Here is a 16,218-nt window from a genome sequence, read left to right on the forward strand (position 1 = left end):
CAACATACCAAGATATCCTTTGCAATTCAAATCAACGGAATTGTTACACTGTAATTTAAATGTAAAATCAATATCAGTGGTGTGCATATATAAGATTATTCTAAAGGACAATGAACCATAAAGGATATACTCCATAATGCACTTAGACAAGATTTTGCCATAAGAGACGCGTATGAATAACAATAGAGCTGAATATCACAAGTTTTCTTTCATGAATTGATTGTATCACTAAACTACACACATTTGCAATACAAGTAACAGGAAAGAGATGCACAAATAAAATCACTTTCCCTTTTCCTTATCGTCTAGAGAAAAAAATTAACTACAATTATGTTTTCCAGTTGAGTATATGTTGCTCTACAGCCAAGTCAATATTCTTCATATGCTGCATATTCCCGAACTACTAAAAAATCTTTCCAACAAGTAGCTCCAACATTGACAGACCAACATCAATTTACCTTGTTTGATCTCACAGGTCAATTTTCGAGCCTCCAAGCTTTGGCTATAAGATGGAAAAACACTGACATTTTCTTGAAATTCACCATCTGAATTACAACATCAAGCTCCCAGTCCCGGCTAAATTTCTTCTGGCCTAAGTTAGGTATCTACAATCTCGGCTGCATATAAATGACTAGTTAGCAAAGCTAGCCACTAAAATGAATAAAATAAATACAATCAAGTGGTCTAACTTGATACTTTGATAGTATTCACAAAAATCAGCTGTAATGTATTATTTACATCTAGGGATCATTGCACATACTTTTTCCAGTATTGTGCTATAATTCAAACTAAGTTGTACTACAACACACTCTCCATTCTCCAATATGACAAAGTCAAAAATCCATTTTCACCAAAATAAACCAATTAATATATATAATTACATCTTAGCTGATTAGCGAGCTTACAACGTGATCATACTTTAAGTTGGCAGTGATGACATCTGAATCTGATCCTCCTCAAATAAATTCTCCGAAGGTTCTAGAGTTTGATGATCTCGCCTCGGACGTTCCAAAGAAGTTGCTTCATATATCCCTGTACAGTGTAGACATTACGTAACATTCTTAGAGTTCCTGCATCATCATTTACTACTAAAATTGAACATTTGATAAAAGTAATAACACATACCAAAACCCAGAAGTGCGCAGCAAATAATGAATCCTGCCAAAGAGAAGTCCATTTTGTACAAAATCTCCAACACAATGATACATCCTCCAGCTACCATAAGGTGTTTAGGAGATGAAAACACCATGTGCAACCTACACAGGCACAAGGACTTCATCATTCACAGAGATTAGGGCAAGGATTCAAAAAGACACCAGTTTAGAAGAAGAAACTTTTACAGAAACATACCAATATTCAAGAAATACATGATTTTCTTGAAAAAAACAATAAAAAGTTATTGGAGAAGTGAAAGCAAATGAACAGAACAGCTTCAAAGTGCAATGTATTTTCAGTTTTCAGCTATCAAAACATGGTATTCAGGTAATTTTCAACATTTACTTGAGGCCTCACATCCTAGTTTACCTTTATTTTAGGTCACATTAAAGCTCCTTGATGAAAAGTTGAGTAATTATCAGAAAGGAAAGGTAAGGGAGAGTTTTGTGAACACAATATGATGTATTTCATATCAAGATTATGACATGATGCCAAAATTTACTCCTTTCATCCTTCCAAACTGTGACTTGACTTTTAATCATCACAACAAAGGAAGCTCCTAAACCATTGGGCCTGATTTTGGGTAGGTACAGAATAAAAGCCAATTTGGAGGTTTACACAACGCTATAGCCAACATCAATAAGACAAGAAATAAAGTGACAACGTCACCGGAGAACAATGATGATTCTGGCTAAAAGTTATAGCAGCAAAGTAAATTCAACTAACTGTTGTGACCTTGAGATACCAAACCCTTTACAAGTCTACATCTTGAAGGATGCACAGTTTTATATATATGATAGATCTAATTACATATGATGCACAACAAACACCAACAATAGAGAATAATAGAATAGCTGGCTACATACCTCTCTTCTGCAATATTCTCAACATACGATATCAATATCACTCCAAAAAGGATGGTGCTTATGTAAGGCCACGTGGAAAAGGGAATATCCCTATTGCTATCAGGAGCTGTCCCCTGAAGCACAAAACAATATCATACATCAAAATCTAATTGAGCACATAAGTTATACCTAAAATGTCAAATGGCAAACATTCCCATTTTCCCACATCTAGTTACTAAAGGAAAAAGAACATGATGAAAGTAGACTGAGTTAAGAATACCAGTATCACATCCCACATGGCAACAGGAAACATGAAGCATGTAGCAGAAGCAATGGTAATGGCATGAAGGCGCCTCTTAAGCTGATTCTGAAATTCATAGATAGAAAATTAAGACAGTTGAGTAAATTAAACTGCATATGTACTAAGTAGATAAAAACCTTAATTGAAATGGTAACTTTTTTTATTTATTTATTTATTTTAATAGCAAGTTGAGTAAATTAAACTGCATATGTACTAAGTAGATAGTAACCTTAATTGAAATACGCCGTGCGATCACTCTTCTGAAAGCTGATAATATTCCTGCCAACATAGGAACAGCCATTTCTCTCATTCCCAATACCTTTTCCTTCTGAGCATCAGAATCTAGATTCTCTCCTGATGGTAATCTATGGTTAAGTTCACAGCTCAAATTTGTAATTATTTAAATACTACTAGGATAATAGCAAGAACAAAACCAAGGCAATATTCTTCCCCTCCCCATGGGAGAAATAGGAGCCTATGTAACCAAAGGATATAAAAAGGAGAATAAGTGGCCATGGCCCATCCCTGAGATAGAAAGTAGAGGGAAGCTAGCATTGCTACCAGTCCACCAACCTGACAAAAATATACAGAAATTTATATACCCAAGACAATGAGCAACAAGAAAAAAACACTTTTCCATCACATAATCACATTCATTAAATCAAGCTTCAAAGTGACCAGTTTTTTTTCCTTTAAATATCTAATAGATAGGTCAAAGAATATGATATTACCAATTCAAGCTGCCTTAATGAAGAAAAAAAAACATATGGAAATAAGATGACTGAGACAGAAGCTTGGAGCTACCTTCTTCCAGATGTGACCCCTACGCCCATATAGAACTGCAGATAATACTCCAAGTACAGCACCTGAGTATTCTGCAAGAATTGCTCTGAGTTGAACAACTGTAATTGTTAATTTACTTCTCTCATAGTGTTACCATATGCGGAAAAAGGACACAAGCAACATATATAGAAACAACATTGAAGAATAAACAGGAAAATGCAACAAAAATGACAGCTGGAAATATTAAGTTCATCATCCTGGTCTATTAAAGGATGCTATCAACTGGTACTTGGGGGGGGGGGGGGGGGGTGGAGTTCACACTTCAATCATCGCCAATGAAGTCATCATAAGTAGACAATAAGAAATCATACCGAAGAGGGCCACATGCTTTGACTCCTTTCACCCAAAGGATGAAATACAGAGCTGTTATGGCTCCATTTATCAGAGAAGGAACAATCTGGAAGACGTAAGAAATTCCAAATTTCAGATTAAATGATATTAGGAAGCAAAGATTACATGTCTGTTTCCTTGCTGCCTAACCTGTGTGTTTGAAAGGGGCCTTCCTCTCCAAGGTTTTTGCAAAACTAGAAAGACGATGGATGATGGAACCAAGCAACTGAAGATATATAGCACAACCGAAGATTCTGACTGAGACAAATAATGGTACATGGAATAGATTGACCATATTCGCATAAAGTTCCCAGTGAAATGAATGATTCTAAGAGGAGTTTGCCTGTGAGAAAGCAGATCATTGGGAATTAGTGTACAAAGGAAGTGGCAGCAAAAGGGTAAAAACACATCCTACAACCTTTTGACCTTAATGATGCTAAATGAAAGATGAAAGTTCTTCAAAAGTGGTTCAATCTTAAATGCAATTTGAGTTCTTTTATTTTAGCAGCAATACCAATAGAATCATGACTCACATCCTACAACCTACGATACTCGTAATCAGGGACTCGGGGTAATTGTGTCAAACACGAGTACTTGTCCATTTTTCTGACTTGGCCACTGTATAAAGAATCAAGAATATCCAAAATTTATAGCTTAAAATGAATTGTGAAGTGCCAATACTGATATCCTTGTGTTGGGGATCCGACATGGGTACTATTTATGGTGAAATGAAGAGTCTGAGACTCTGAGTAACATAGCTCACAATCAACTACAGATTATGAGACATAAATCATAACTACTCAAGAGTCAAGACTAGAAACTTCTGTCCTCAGACATCGGACTACTGATGCAGCACTCTGTATCTTTAAAAGAAGATGTTCCCCATGCTTCTCATGACAGTTGGATCCTGGTGGCATACATACAGAAAGATTCATGCTTGCCTGACCAGAACCCCAACACACCCATCCCCAACAGACACATACCAACAACAACTAAGCAAAAATGTACTATGTTGAGTTACACAGAGACTTGATCAATAAAACGAGGACTAAATCCCATGGGGGAAGCCCCTTGAATGGCCCCTTCATAAACTCAAATAGTTCATTCCATCTTAACTAAGTACAACTTACAAGTTCCAGTCAATACTAACTAACCTCCAAAGTAAGGCAAAATCAATGCTCAAATATAGAAAATTCCCAGATAAGCTCAAACTCCGATTGAAGAATTTAGTATCACAATTAAACCATCAAGATACTTCAGGAAAAAAATAATCTGATCTAGGGTCTTGAAGTTCAACATACCCAAATAATGTAATCGGTTTAATAACATAAATTGAACAAAAATTAAACAAAATCACAAGAACCCAAATGCTAACACCGATAGCAAGCGTCGGAAATTAGGGTTCTCAATTCAATACAACAGTAATAAAAAAAGGGGTGAAATTGGATTATACCTGGAATAAACTGAGTGACGATCCTCAGAAGTTGGCTTAGGAGACATCATCTTGTTGAACCCCAGAAAAATTAAACAATTTGAGTTCTAAAATAAAATGTAAAATGTGAAATTTAACAAGATTTAGGTGACACAAAATCCCTATTTTGCATCTTCAAAGCCATAGATGGTTGCTTTAATTTGTTTCTGAGGCATCTGGGTACGAGTAATAGTTTTCGACCGAGTTAAGTCTTTGATGCACGAACTTAGGAGTTAAGTCTTTGAAGTCGTTGGACCATTTCACAAAGTTTGTGGTCTTCGGCATGTAGGCTAGAATTCTTTGTTATATCAGCATTGGGCTTTCGTGTTTATGGGGCGTTTGGTATGTAGAACTGAGAATTCGGGATTATAGGGTTTGAATTGTGTGATCAAAATGAATAATTATAGATGATAGACTTTTTATCTATGTTGAATTATTTGTATGGTGATCGAAATAGATTGGAAATACATCATTATAACACATATTATCACTCTTGGTTTTCTCATCAATGGCATTTTGGACAATTTACTCATTTCTCGTTAAAATCCCCTATGTAATTTGATCATGGGAATTGATCCAAACGTTTCTCATTCTCAAACTCGCCTTCATTTTTCATCCCCACAGGCCCACACACACAAACATGAGAATTGTTTCAAGTTGTATAAAATATTGTTCCTAAAAATAAATTCTCAATAAACAACATATTTTAAATAAATTACATTCCTTATTTACCCTAGTAATCTTACAAGTGACATCTTATAATTCATGATCCATTCAGATTATTCTAATTAAATGTTCAACCAGGTTTGACCCAATGTCAAACCATCACAACTTGACTCCAATAACAAGTTGTTTCCGAATCGAAATCGGAGCCCATGAACTCGGCTAAACCTAGTTAATTATAAGCACAAAATTTAATTAATTTCTTATTAAAAAATAAAAAAAAAAACAAATTCAAACATGTAAATAGCAACTCCATTCCAAGACTAACCCGTGTAATCAACGAGCATATTGACTAGGTGCGGTCCCATGTCTAGCTTCTCCCATTTAACCCAACCCGACCTAGCTTAGGTCGGCTCGATGGCTGCCTCTAGTAATGGTTTTGCTGTAAATAGCAACTCCATTCCAAGACTTCCAACATCCAAACCAATTCCAATTTTGTCACAAACTCACATTAGCTTAGTTCCTACATAACAATGGCAGCTACGATCTGTCTTCCTTCATTCTCTCTCTCCAAAACCTTCCCACCATCCACTAAAATGACAGTTAAACCCCTGGCAATTCTCAGCCCAACTGGGTACAAAATGGGAGCGCAATACGAGCTAAAACAAGGGCAGAATCGTCAGTTTCACGAGCTCTCATCTGGGTTAAAAATGGAGGTAATTTCCCAGAAAAAACAGAAAAGGAAAGAAGATGAAGAGGAGAGAGAAAGTCCGCCGCTTGTATTTGTCCATGGCAGCTTCCATGGTGCTTGGTGTTGGGCTGAACATTGGCTGCCTTTCTTTTCTCATCATGGGTTTGACTGTTTTGCCCTCAGCTTGTTAGCTCAGGTCAGTTCTCTTCTCAATTTTTGGCAATTTAATTTTGAGATAGAATTTTGGCTTTGTTCATGGCTTAAAATCATGAAAATTGAAAAGGGTATTTCACTAATTCTATATTATACTGTATTTTTTAGCTCATATAATTCATAGATTATATTGGCATCTTGATTCTTGTGGTTTTTGGTGATGATTGCATTATCATTAGTTTGATTAAACTGTTTATAATAACAATTGTGACTTGCTGTACTGCTCCTTTTGCCTTACTTGAATAGAAGTGGGGTGCATATAGTGTATGTATTGGGTTTGAGTTTGTTGCATATGGTGCATTTGCACTTATGCAAGTGATTTATCAAAATTCTAAAATGTTTGTATGCCCTGTCAAATCCTTCAATTCGTGGCACGAAAGTAAAATACTGCATTTGATCAATGGGATTGTGTTAAAATTTAGCTTATTGAAAGCTGATGATTGCATATCAAAGGGACAATGTAGGATGCTAGAATAGTATAAAAGTATGTTGTTGGGTCATGGCCTCATGGGTGATAAGTCTAATAACAGGTCAAGCTGAGGTCAAGGTCGGGGTAGCTTTGCTTTGAACACTTACATCTACATGAAATATACCTCAGCTCGAGTCTAGAACGAAACTCTTTTTAGATCCGGAAAAGGTTTCAATTTATCTTTTCAACTCAAGTTTTGCAATAAGAATAATAAAATGCATTAATATATTGAGGTTACAAGACTGCTAATATCAAGTTTTTGCTAATACTTACAGACTCATAAGTATTGGTGTAAAGGCAAGTCAAATGTATAGTACAAAAAATTAAATTCTTAAAGAAACTCAAGCCAGCTGAGTAGCTTATGTGCCTGTTAAGTTGAGCTTAGTTTGCTTATATACTCTGTATTATTTTCGACCTAAGCTTAACTAATTTGAAAGCGCTCTAGGCTCTTATCACCTCTAGGCATTGAAGAAGAAGTAGGGGATCCTCTCTTCAATCACTAAGCTTGAATGGTTGCTGAAGTGAATCTTTGCTGATGTGATTTCTGCTTTTGGCCAGGGTGAAAGTGATGCTCCTGCTGATAAGGCTGCTGGCACTCTCCAGGTAATGCATTCCCGGTTCCTTTCTCCTCTCTATCCCCTCTGCTAAACATCGGAAGTTTTCAACTGCGGCTGTCTAATCTATGAAAGCTTATTTTGTACATCTTGATGAGGCCATCTTACTATTCTGGAATCTGTATTGCTCAGTAGACACATGCAGCTGATGTTGCACACTTTATCAAGAAAGAACTTACATCTTCTGCTGTTTTGGTTGGACATTCATTTGGAGGTCTTATCGTTCAATATTACTTATCAAGCCTAGGAAACAAGCAGGTGTTAGGTTGTTTCATGTTCCTTCCTTTAGTACCGTCTGTTGTTTCACTTTATGTATGAAATCTTGAAGATATTGTGATAGTGTCTTGTTTATTCAAATTTGAAAGATGAAACTTGGCTGTCTCTTCTCTGAGATATTGTGATGCTGTTGCTTGACAACAATGTTCCTAATTTGAGAGCATATACTAGTAGCTAGCTGAAGAAAGAGTTGTATCCTTATTAAGAATCAGCATGCATGAAATTGCCTACCAGAAAAATTCAACAAACTTTACTTCCCAACAGAGTTTTACTCATTTTCAAGGTGGTAAATGCATGTTCCATTGAATAGAATATGATCAATTATCATTCTAATACTTGAGGCCTTTGTTACTAGATATGAGCAATCAGCACTCAGATCTTGCGGGAGCTGTACTTGTTTGCTCTGTGCCACCATCGGGTAATAGGTATTGATTTTTCCTTCCACTCTCTATACTATTCTCTTATAAGTAACTTTTTTAATTACTCTAATAGTAAATTGTTACTTCTGTTGCGTAGTGGCTTAGTATGGAGATATCTCTTTTCCAAACCAATTGCTGCTTTCAAGGTATTGCCTTCTCTTAGCCTGCCTCTTAGGCTTTTTATCATTTTACGCTGTTAAATGATTGTCAGAAACCAGCAATAATATATATATATATATATTATTTTTTTAATTTTTTATAAACCTCATAAACCATGGTCTTGCTATCATGCATGAATAAGGTCCCCCCCCCCCCCCCCCCCTTCTTTTTTTCCTATCAGGATCTCTAAACCTCCCTCCTGAGTTGATGTCTGTACCTCTTTTGTTTTGGATGAATGTCTGGAACTCTTTACCTTTGCATAATGGTGTTTCCCCAACTGTTATTTTAAATATCAGAAGCTTCTGTTAGAATATCTACAATACTCATAATTTACTTTTAAATATCAGAAGCATCTGTTAGAATATCTACAATACTCATAATTTACTTTTAAATATCAGAAGCACCATGGGTCAAACCAGCTGTTACAGCGAGCTAGAGAGTAATTACCTCCGAAATTCTTATTGAAAGGATGCAAGGATCAAGTTTTAATCTAGGGTCCAAACTCTGAACTCATGCTGTAGTTGAGGGAACTGTCATAGCTTAAAAATCCATCTGAACTTGTGCATTAACTCATTAGAGCAAAATTATGGCGAAAAAAAAAAAAAAAAAGCCCTTGTTCTACCGTTGGAGTTGGACAACTAATTCTAATTTCAAATCTGCAGAATGCTGCTACAAATTGTAGTACAGAATTTAAATGGGGTTGGGGTTGGGATTGGTCCAATGCTTCGTTGGTGTCTGCATGCCAGATGCCACCTCCTAACCTCCTAAGTCATCACTCTTCCTCCCGTTAATCTGACTATATTGCCTAGCTATAATAATGCTACTAATACCTTTGTCAGGACAAGATTTACTTGGTGTTTGTCAACTATGAAGTACCTTACTGTGATTTTATTGTTCATTTCTATCCCGATCTCAATCACCAATTTAATCTGGCCTATACTGTATTTGGTCCAACTTATTCGAGTTACAGTAAAACCACTTTGTTAAATTTAGTTGGGTGACCATTCTGCTAATGCCCCCCTCCTTTCAAACCCCAAATGTGATGTTGTGTAACGATGAAAAATCTTAATTACGTTCTACTTTTGGTAGGTAACTCGCAGCTTTGCAGCAAAAGCTTTTCAGACCGATTTGTCACTTTGCAAGGAGACATTTTTCTCCTCGCAGATGGATGACAACCTGGTCCAAAGGTTAGCTGGATAGCTTGCCTTATTGTACATGTTTGTTATGCACACTCCATATGATATCCAACTTAGCTTTACGTTGTGTTTTTAAGATCTCCAACTTTGACTGATACTCCAGGTATCAAAAGTTGATGACAGAGAGCTCAAGACTGCCTTTGTTTGATTTGAGAAAGCTAAACGCTTCCCTTCCTGTTCCTTCAGTGCCTGAGTCTTCTGTTAAAGTTCTCGTTGTGGGTGCAAGAGATGACTTCATAGTGGTATAATTGTTTTCTAGATGCTCCTTAATTTTCGTGTCATCCCTTATAATCCACATTCTACACTAGATGATATGCACCTAGATCCTCCGCTTTTGCTGGTTTTGTTTCTTGTTCTTTGATTTTATTGTCATTAAGAATGTGGGATGATTAATATTTTATATCCTTGTAGGATGCCAAAGGACTTGATGAAACGGGCAAATTCTATGGTGTATCTCCCATCTGTGTGGATGGTGTTGCACACGATATGATGCTGGATTGTTCTTGGGAGAAAGGTGCCAATGTTATTCTTTCCTGGTTAAGGACTATTGACTCCTGAGACAAGGGATTTTATTTTATTTTTATTTTTTTTTTTTTTTTTTTTTGTTTTGTTAAGGTTTATTTATAGTTCAGTGGCTTCTTAGAAACCCAGTGAGTTGTAATTAGTTAAACATTGCATGGTTAACACTTTTTGTTCTGGAATTTTATTGTTGGCAACCTTTTATCATCTGTTAAGTGGTTCTGAGCTTCTAACTATAGCCAAAAACCTTTAGCAAAGAAAAACTCCATTGTTACTATCCACGATCTATTCTTTAGCATATATCCAAAGGAGATTTTCTTTGCTTCTTCAAAATTCTCCAAATGAACAAATGAGCATAAAAATAGCCTTGTGGCATTAATTTGGAATAACGGAGTAGTTGTTGCCTTAACGGTTTGCCAATTACTTATGCTCGCTAGAAAAAATTGATATATTACAGAGTAGAACATTGGGGAAAGTTATCACTTTTAAAATACTTCAATTCAATTATATGTCCTAAAACTAATTGATGGAAATAGTTTGTAACAAGATGGTTTGTTAACGCGAAAGTAGCCTCAAAGCGAATAATGTTTAAAATTTCCCACACCTGAAATTGGCTAGTTGGTTTAGGTCTATTTCTTAATGTTTTTAACTATCAAAGAATGTAGTATTTGATGTTATTCACTTAAAGTAAAATATTAATAAGTAAATATAAAATGAACAAAGCATTGCCTGAGTCTAAAAACACGTTATAATCTATTCATGTTGATTTGATAAAACTTGTTTGAGCCATATACAAAACAGAGAACGACTAGTATTCCATAATAAGCTACTCGTATTGACTTCCCACTCTCACACTACTCAAACCGAAAGACTGGATTCTCACCTACCAATATAACACTTCCTCCATTTCAAAATAAATTTTCAATTTGATTAATGTAAGTTTCAAACACATCACATGAATCAATGTTGATACTTTATACATAAGGGCCTTGTTTGGCAATTGGCTGTTGGCTGTTGGCTGCTGGCTGTTTAACTTGGCTTGTTTGACTGGCTGTTAGTATTGGCTGTTTGTAGTGGTTGTTTGACTATTTATTGTATGTAAACATGTTTGGTAAAATCAGTTGTTAGATATTGGCTGTAACTATGAAAAACAACCTTAAAGGACATTATTATGTATTCTTATACATTTATTATCAGTATTATTAATTATTAATTATTAAACACTAATACAAAATATTAACTACTAATTTATAATTACTTATTATTAATTATAAACTACTAGTTATTAAGTACTAATTACTAATTATTAAGCACTTATTATTAATTACATATTACTAACAATTGTTAATTACTAGTTATTTATAATTAAGTACTAATAATTACTAATTACGGAGTACTAACTATTAATTTTTAAGTACTTCTAACTACTAATTTACTAATAATTAAACAATAATTATTAATTACTAATAATAGACTATTAATTACTAATTATAAATTATTAATTACTAATTTTTTATTACTAATTACTAATTATAAATTATTAATTAATAAGTATTGATTATGAATTACTAATTATAAATTATTAACTATTGATTATTGATTATTAATTACTAATTATAAATTATTAATTACTAATTATTAATTACTGATTACTTATTATTAATTACTATTTACTAATTATTAATTATTAATAATTAATTATTAATTAATGATTATTAATTATAGATTAATAATTATTAATTATAGATTAATAATTATTAATTATTAATTACTGATTATTAATTATCAATTATCAATTATTAATTACTGATTATTAATTATTAATTATTAATTATTAATTATTAATTATTAATTATTAATTATTAATTATTAATTATTAATTATTAATTATTAATTATTAATTATTAATTATTAATTATTAATTATTAATTATTAATTATTAATTATTAATTATTAATTATTAATTATTAATTATTAATTATTAATTATTAATTATTAATTATTAATTAAGGATAAAAAAGTAATTTGTTTAATGAAAAGCCAAAAGCCAAAACCAAAAAGCTAGTAACACTAGCTTTTTGTTTTTGGCGGAAAAAAGCCGGCTTTTTCACTTAGCTGAAAAGCCATTTACCAAACAAGTATTTTGGCTGTTTGACCAAAAGAAAAAGCCAAAAGCCAACCAAAAAGCCAACTAAAAGCCAATTACCAAACAAGGCCAAGATCAAACAGATTTATCTGAATATTTGCTAAAACCGCTTCAATACATAATTTTCACACGTCAACTTCGTATACTCCGTACTAGTAGTTCGTATTTAAAAACAACAATTAGGGCCTGTTCATATTTACTGAACTGAACTGATTGGCGCTAAACTGAAAAGAACTTAACTGAATAGAGATGAAATAAATATTTTATGAGAAGAAAATTAAGAGTTGAACTGAATAGAGCTGAAATGAATATTTGATGAGAGAAGGAAATTAGGAGATAAACTGATTGGAGCTGAATTGATTGGAGCTAAACTGAACTGAAATGAAATTAAATTGAAATGAACAGACCCTTAAAAATATTACTCCGTATTGGTTAAAGTTTCACATTGACAAGTGTACAGATAAAAAAATACTCGTAAATCAGTATTTTATAAACTTTGGGCTTCCTATGAAAAATAAGAACATAAACCCGAAAACCGAAGATAACAAATAGGTAAAAATGGGCCAAAGCCCAGGAAAGAGAGAAGCCATGAATCGTAGCCGTCGATCTCTAGGGTAAATAACTCTCCATCTAAAAAAAGAGGCTTCTCATATAAACCCTACATTCCAGCCTTCAACCCTTCTCTGTTCTCTTTCACTCTAATTGCAGCAGCTTCTCTTCCTCCCCTACTAGGGTTTTTCTCTCTCCTCCCTAGATCAACTCTCCCCGACTTCTGGTACGTATTCTTACTTTCTGGGTATTCTTGTTCTTCAATTGGGTTGCATTCTGTTTCTGGGGTTGTTCTGTGCTTTTCGTTTGTGTTTTGTGTTTAGGTTTAGTGAATGTAGAATTGGATTTGTATGTTTTGTTGAAGTTTTCATAAATTTTGATTATAGGGTTTAGAAGTTGGAAATTTTGCATCTTTGATTGATTTGATTATCTGGGTTTAATTTACTGAGTCTTATTATTATGATGTTAGATTTAATGAAATTGTTCTTCTTTTTATTTGTTTAGGCTTCGATTATTAGAATTGTATTTATTTTGATTTCATGGTAATATTTCGCTCTTTGACGGAGATTTTATGATATGACTTTTTTTGCTGGAATCACTCGCTCTGCCGCCTGAAACATAGAATTAGCATTCGTTATCTAAGAGAAGCATTTAGAATTTGATGTAGTGATTGAGTTTTTAGCGAATTGAATTATTTGGAAGATGATAGTCTGATTGATTTGTATAATGGGCTAAATATATGAAAAAGGGCTGCCTTTTCATTCAATTGTTGGACATTGATTCTACTAATATGCATTATACCAGTGGCAACGGTTTGATTCTTATGGTAATCACAAGTTTACAATTTGGGTTTCAGACTACTATATATAACTTACATAAGGCTATTTTGGTTATATAGGATCATTTAGCTTAGAATTAGTGCATTTTATAATCTAATGCTATGCATAATAATCGAATGCTAGTTGATAAGATGGCATTTGCCAGTGAAGTACTGTGTGACTTGAGCTGATTTGTGTTGTGCTTTGTTTTTGTGTTTCAGCTTTGTCAAAATGTTTACTTCTTCGAGGAAGATTCAAAAAGATAAGGGTGTAGACCCAACTGAATTCGAGGAGACTGTTGCTCAGGTAGCGTTTGCTTGCAATAAGCTGTTTTGTTGTTATGTGACTAGTTGTGTATAAATTCACTGAGAAACGAGCTATAATTGAGAAATAATTACTTTCATAGGCTATTTTTGACCTCGAGACCACCAACAAGGAACTTGGAGTTGATTTGAAGGATCTGTTTATCAACTCTGCTGCGTAAGTGCTGCTTGATTTGTATGCTCATGACATGAGAGGTCTTTGTTTGCTTTGAGGTTTGATAATGTTTTTTTTTTAATCAATTTGCAGTCAGGTTGATATCTCCAACAACAAAAAGGCTGTTGTTATCCACGTCCCTTACAGATTGAGAAAATCTTTCCGCAAAATTCACAACCGGCTGGTGAGAGAGCTTGAGAAGAAGTTCAGTGGCAAGGTAAGTTCGACCTGCATTACTTCATTGCTGATAAAGTTTTTTAGATGGATTGAATTCTTCCAGTTATTTTTGTCCTTTCCATTGAAAACAACTTTTAGTAATTTCCAATAAATCTATGTAAGATTAAGCTGTATGAACTGTTAATAAGCATCATATTAGGATTGTGCTATATTTTCTAACTAGGATCTTTGATTGAGCTGTTTGATCACACCAAGTATGGTGATTTGTATGGACATCTACTTTGACAGTGCGCTTTTTAATATCTCATTGCTGGTCTATTTAGAGTCTTTGGACATCTTGTAGGATTGCTAGTATGATTGTTCCTTTTGTGTTAGCCTCTGTTACTGGCTAGCTTAGCTGGCTTCTATGTTCTTGGGTGGCCTTCTCTTGGTTATCTCTGATGTCTCCAAATTAAACATTTTAGTTTGACATTTATTAGGTAGAGTTATGTGGTCAAATATTATAGTGTTAATTTTGAATTATCTTTGATTTGTTTTTCTGACCTTATGTCTATTCTTATCCTGCTATCTCTTCAGGATGTTGTCTTCATTGCCACCAGAAGAATTGTGAGGCCCCCAAAGAAGGGTTCTGCGGCCAAGCGTCCCAGATCCCGTACTCTCACTTCAGTGCACGAGAACATTCTTGAGGATCTTGTGCAGCCTGCTGAGATTGTTGGAAAGCGTTGCAGATACCGTCTAGATGGATCCAAGATCATGAAGGTATTATAAGACTTGCATGTATATTTAACTGCACTGTGTTCAGAAGCTCAGGTTTTGAATGTTTGTTTACATGTTTTGATGTAAATCTGCTTGTTGATGCGCAGGTATTCTTGGACCCCAAATCCAAGAACGACACAGAGTACAAGCTAGAGACATTTTCTGGCGTCTACAGGAAGCTTTGCGGAAAGGATGTAGTTTTTGAATACCCTAATCCAGAGGCTTAAGCTTGCAATCAGGATGTCATCAGAGTTTTGTGCTACCAATTGCAAATCTTGTCTATTTTTCTCTTTAAGATAGTACTACTATTAAGTTTTGATCCACCTTGAATTGCATTGTTAATTAGGAACAGAAGTACAATTATGAGATTTTCTCTTCTGCCAAAGATTTTGAGCTTTTGAAAGTGTTTGTAAAACATCTGTCTTTTTTGGAGCTAAAACTGCTAGCCTGCTATGATTTCTTGATGATGTTCTTGTCCTAAACAACCTTGTTCATGGCCTGCATATTTGCACATCAAAATTTATTTTTATGATGCACATAAACTCAGGGAGTGTAGTATGGGTTGTTGAAAGCGTAATTGGTTGTATGTTATTTATACGACGAAATTCTGTACTGTTGATTGTGAAAGCAATTGTGGTTTGCTTTGAAGGGTAGAAAACAATAGTTAACTGATCCTCAAAATCTTCTGCTTCGAATGCTTAGTAAACTGGGCATTGGCATATTTTTTGCTGTGATACACCCCAAATGGGAAACTGGTCGATTCTGTTATTGTGATAAAGAAAATAATCGGATCTATCAGCTAATACATTAGTTTAATTTGTATAATATTGTTTTATGGAGTAATTGTATGTGGTTGTTTTTATGTTGTTGAAGTCACTGTTCTTAGATGGGGCAATCATCAAAAAGCAGGCCAGACATGTCTGTTTGTAGTTAATTGAAAGGTTGCCAATTAATTGTGAATTGATATGTGGTTTTTCTTTTATCATTATATTAGTTTTCCAACCACGATGAAAGCGGCACTAATTGCTACCTGTACATATGTTGAATTAGTAGTACCTAAATACCTCAATAGCCCCTAAATGGTTCTCACTCGTATAGTCGTAAGTACTTGCATAACTTGTATTATGAATG

General features: G+C 34.3%; 3 protein-coding genes across 4 annotated transcripts; 2 read left to right on the top strand and 1 right to left on the bottom strand.

Moving 5' to 3' along the window:
* Nucleotides 1–113: 113 nt before the first annotated feature.
* Nucleotides 114–5,320, bottom strand: LOC145595255 (uncharacterized). Of its 2 annotated transcripts, none has more exons than XM_081651641.1 (11): nt 4,928–5,320; nt 3,625–3,817; nt 3,456–3,541; nt 3,106–3,190; nt 2,796–2,874; nt 2,531–2,661; nt 2,281–2,367; nt 2,022–2,134; nt 1,126–1,256; nt 906–1,032; nt 114–617 (listed from the first exon to the last, which is right to left on the bottom strand). In XM_081651641.1, the coding sequence occupies exons 1-10, from the start codon at nt 4,975–4,977 to the stop codon at nt 920–922; spliced, it is 1,068 nt and encodes a 355-aa protein (XP_081507767.1). In that variant the 5' UTR covers nt 4,978–5,320; the 3' UTR covers nt 114–617; nt 906–919. The 2 variants fall into 2 exon arrangements, with proteins under 2 accessions (XP_081507767.1, XP_081507766.1); XM_081651640.1 differs by having other exon boundaries at nt 919–1,032; nt 4,928–5,317.
* Nucleotides 5,321–6,084: 764 nt separating this feature from the next.
* Nucleotides 6,085–10,369, top strand: LOC145594939 (uncharacterized). Its single transcript, XM_081651290.1, has 8 exons — nt 6,085–6,495; nt 7,540–7,584; nt 7,731–7,860; nt 8,227–8,296; nt 8,388–8,436; nt 9,539–9,636; nt 9,749–9,887; nt 10,057–10,369. The coding sequence occupies exons 1-8, from the start codon at nt 6,142–6,144 to the stop codon at nt 10,201–10,203; spliced, it is 1,032 nt and encodes a 343-aa protein (XP_081507416.1). The 5' UTR covers nt 6,085–6,141; the 3' UTR covers nt 10,204–10,369.
* A 2,611-nt stretch (nt 10,370–12,980) lies between these two features.
* On the top strand, nt 12,981–15,554 carry LOC145595259 (small ribosomal subunit protein eS7-like). The gene is made up of 6 exons (XM_081651644.1): nt 12,981–13,085; nt 13,899–13,983; nt 14,084–14,157; nt 14,248–14,371; nt 14,908–15,090; nt 15,195–15,554. Exons 2-6 carry the CDS (start codon nt 13,909–13,911, stop codon nt 15,312–15,314), a joined length of 576 nt encoding a protein of 191 aa, XP_081507770.1. The 5' UTR covers nt 12,981–13,085; nt 13,899–13,908; the 3' UTR covers nt 15,315–15,554.
* Nucleotides 15,555–16,218: the final 664 nt, after the last annotated feature.

This window comes from Chenopodium album, chromosome 19 (genome assembly GCF_948465745.1).
Source record: "Chenopodium album chromosome 19, dcCheAlbu1.1, whole genome shotgun sequence".
NCBI classification, from domain to species: domain Eukaryota; kingdom Viridiplantae; phylum Streptophyta; class Magnoliopsida; order Caryophyllales; family Amaranthaceae; genus Chenopodium; species Chenopodium album.

Excerpts from the sequence above, each read along its gene's own strand:
- LOC145595255 (XM_081651641.1), bottom strand. The coding sequence starts at position 4,977 with ATGATGTCTCCTAAGCCAACTTCTGAGGATCGTCACTCAGTTTATTCC. Across the intron at positions 3,191-3,455 it reads AAAGCATGTGGCCCTCTTCG|AGCAATTCTTGCAGAATACT; the intron begins GTATGATTTCTT and ends TGTTCAACTCAG. Across the intron at positions 2,368-2,530 it reads CACGGCGTATTTCAATTAAG|AATCAGCTTAAGAGGCGCCT; the intron begins GTTACTATCTAC and ends TATGAATTTCAG.
- LOC145594939 (XM_081651290.1), top strand. The coding sequence starts at position 6,142 with ATGGCAGCTACGATCTGTCTTCCTTCATTCTCTCTCTCCAAAACCTTC. Across the intron at positions 6,496-7,539 it reads CCCTCAGCTTGTTAGCTCAG|GGTGAAAGTGATGCTCCTGC; the intron begins GTCAGTTCTCTT and ends GCTTTTGGCCAG. Across the intron at positions 7,585-7,730 it reads AGGCTGCTGGCACTCTCCAG|ACACATGCAGCTGATGTTGC; the intron begins GTAATGCATTCC and ends ATTGCTCAGTAG.
- LOC145595259 (XM_081651644.1), top strand. The coding sequence starts at position 13,909 with ATGTTTACTTCTTCGAGGAAGATTCAAAAAGATAAGGGTGTAGACCCA. Across the intron at positions 14,158-14,247 it reads CTGTTTATCAACTCTGCTGC|TCAGGTTGATATCTCCAACA; the intron begins GTAAGTGCTGCT and ends ATCAATTTGCAG. Across the intron at positions 14,372-14,907 it reads AGAAGAAGTTCAGTGGCAAG|GATGTTGTCTTCATTGCCAC; the intron begins GTAAGTTCGACC and ends CTATCTCTTCAG.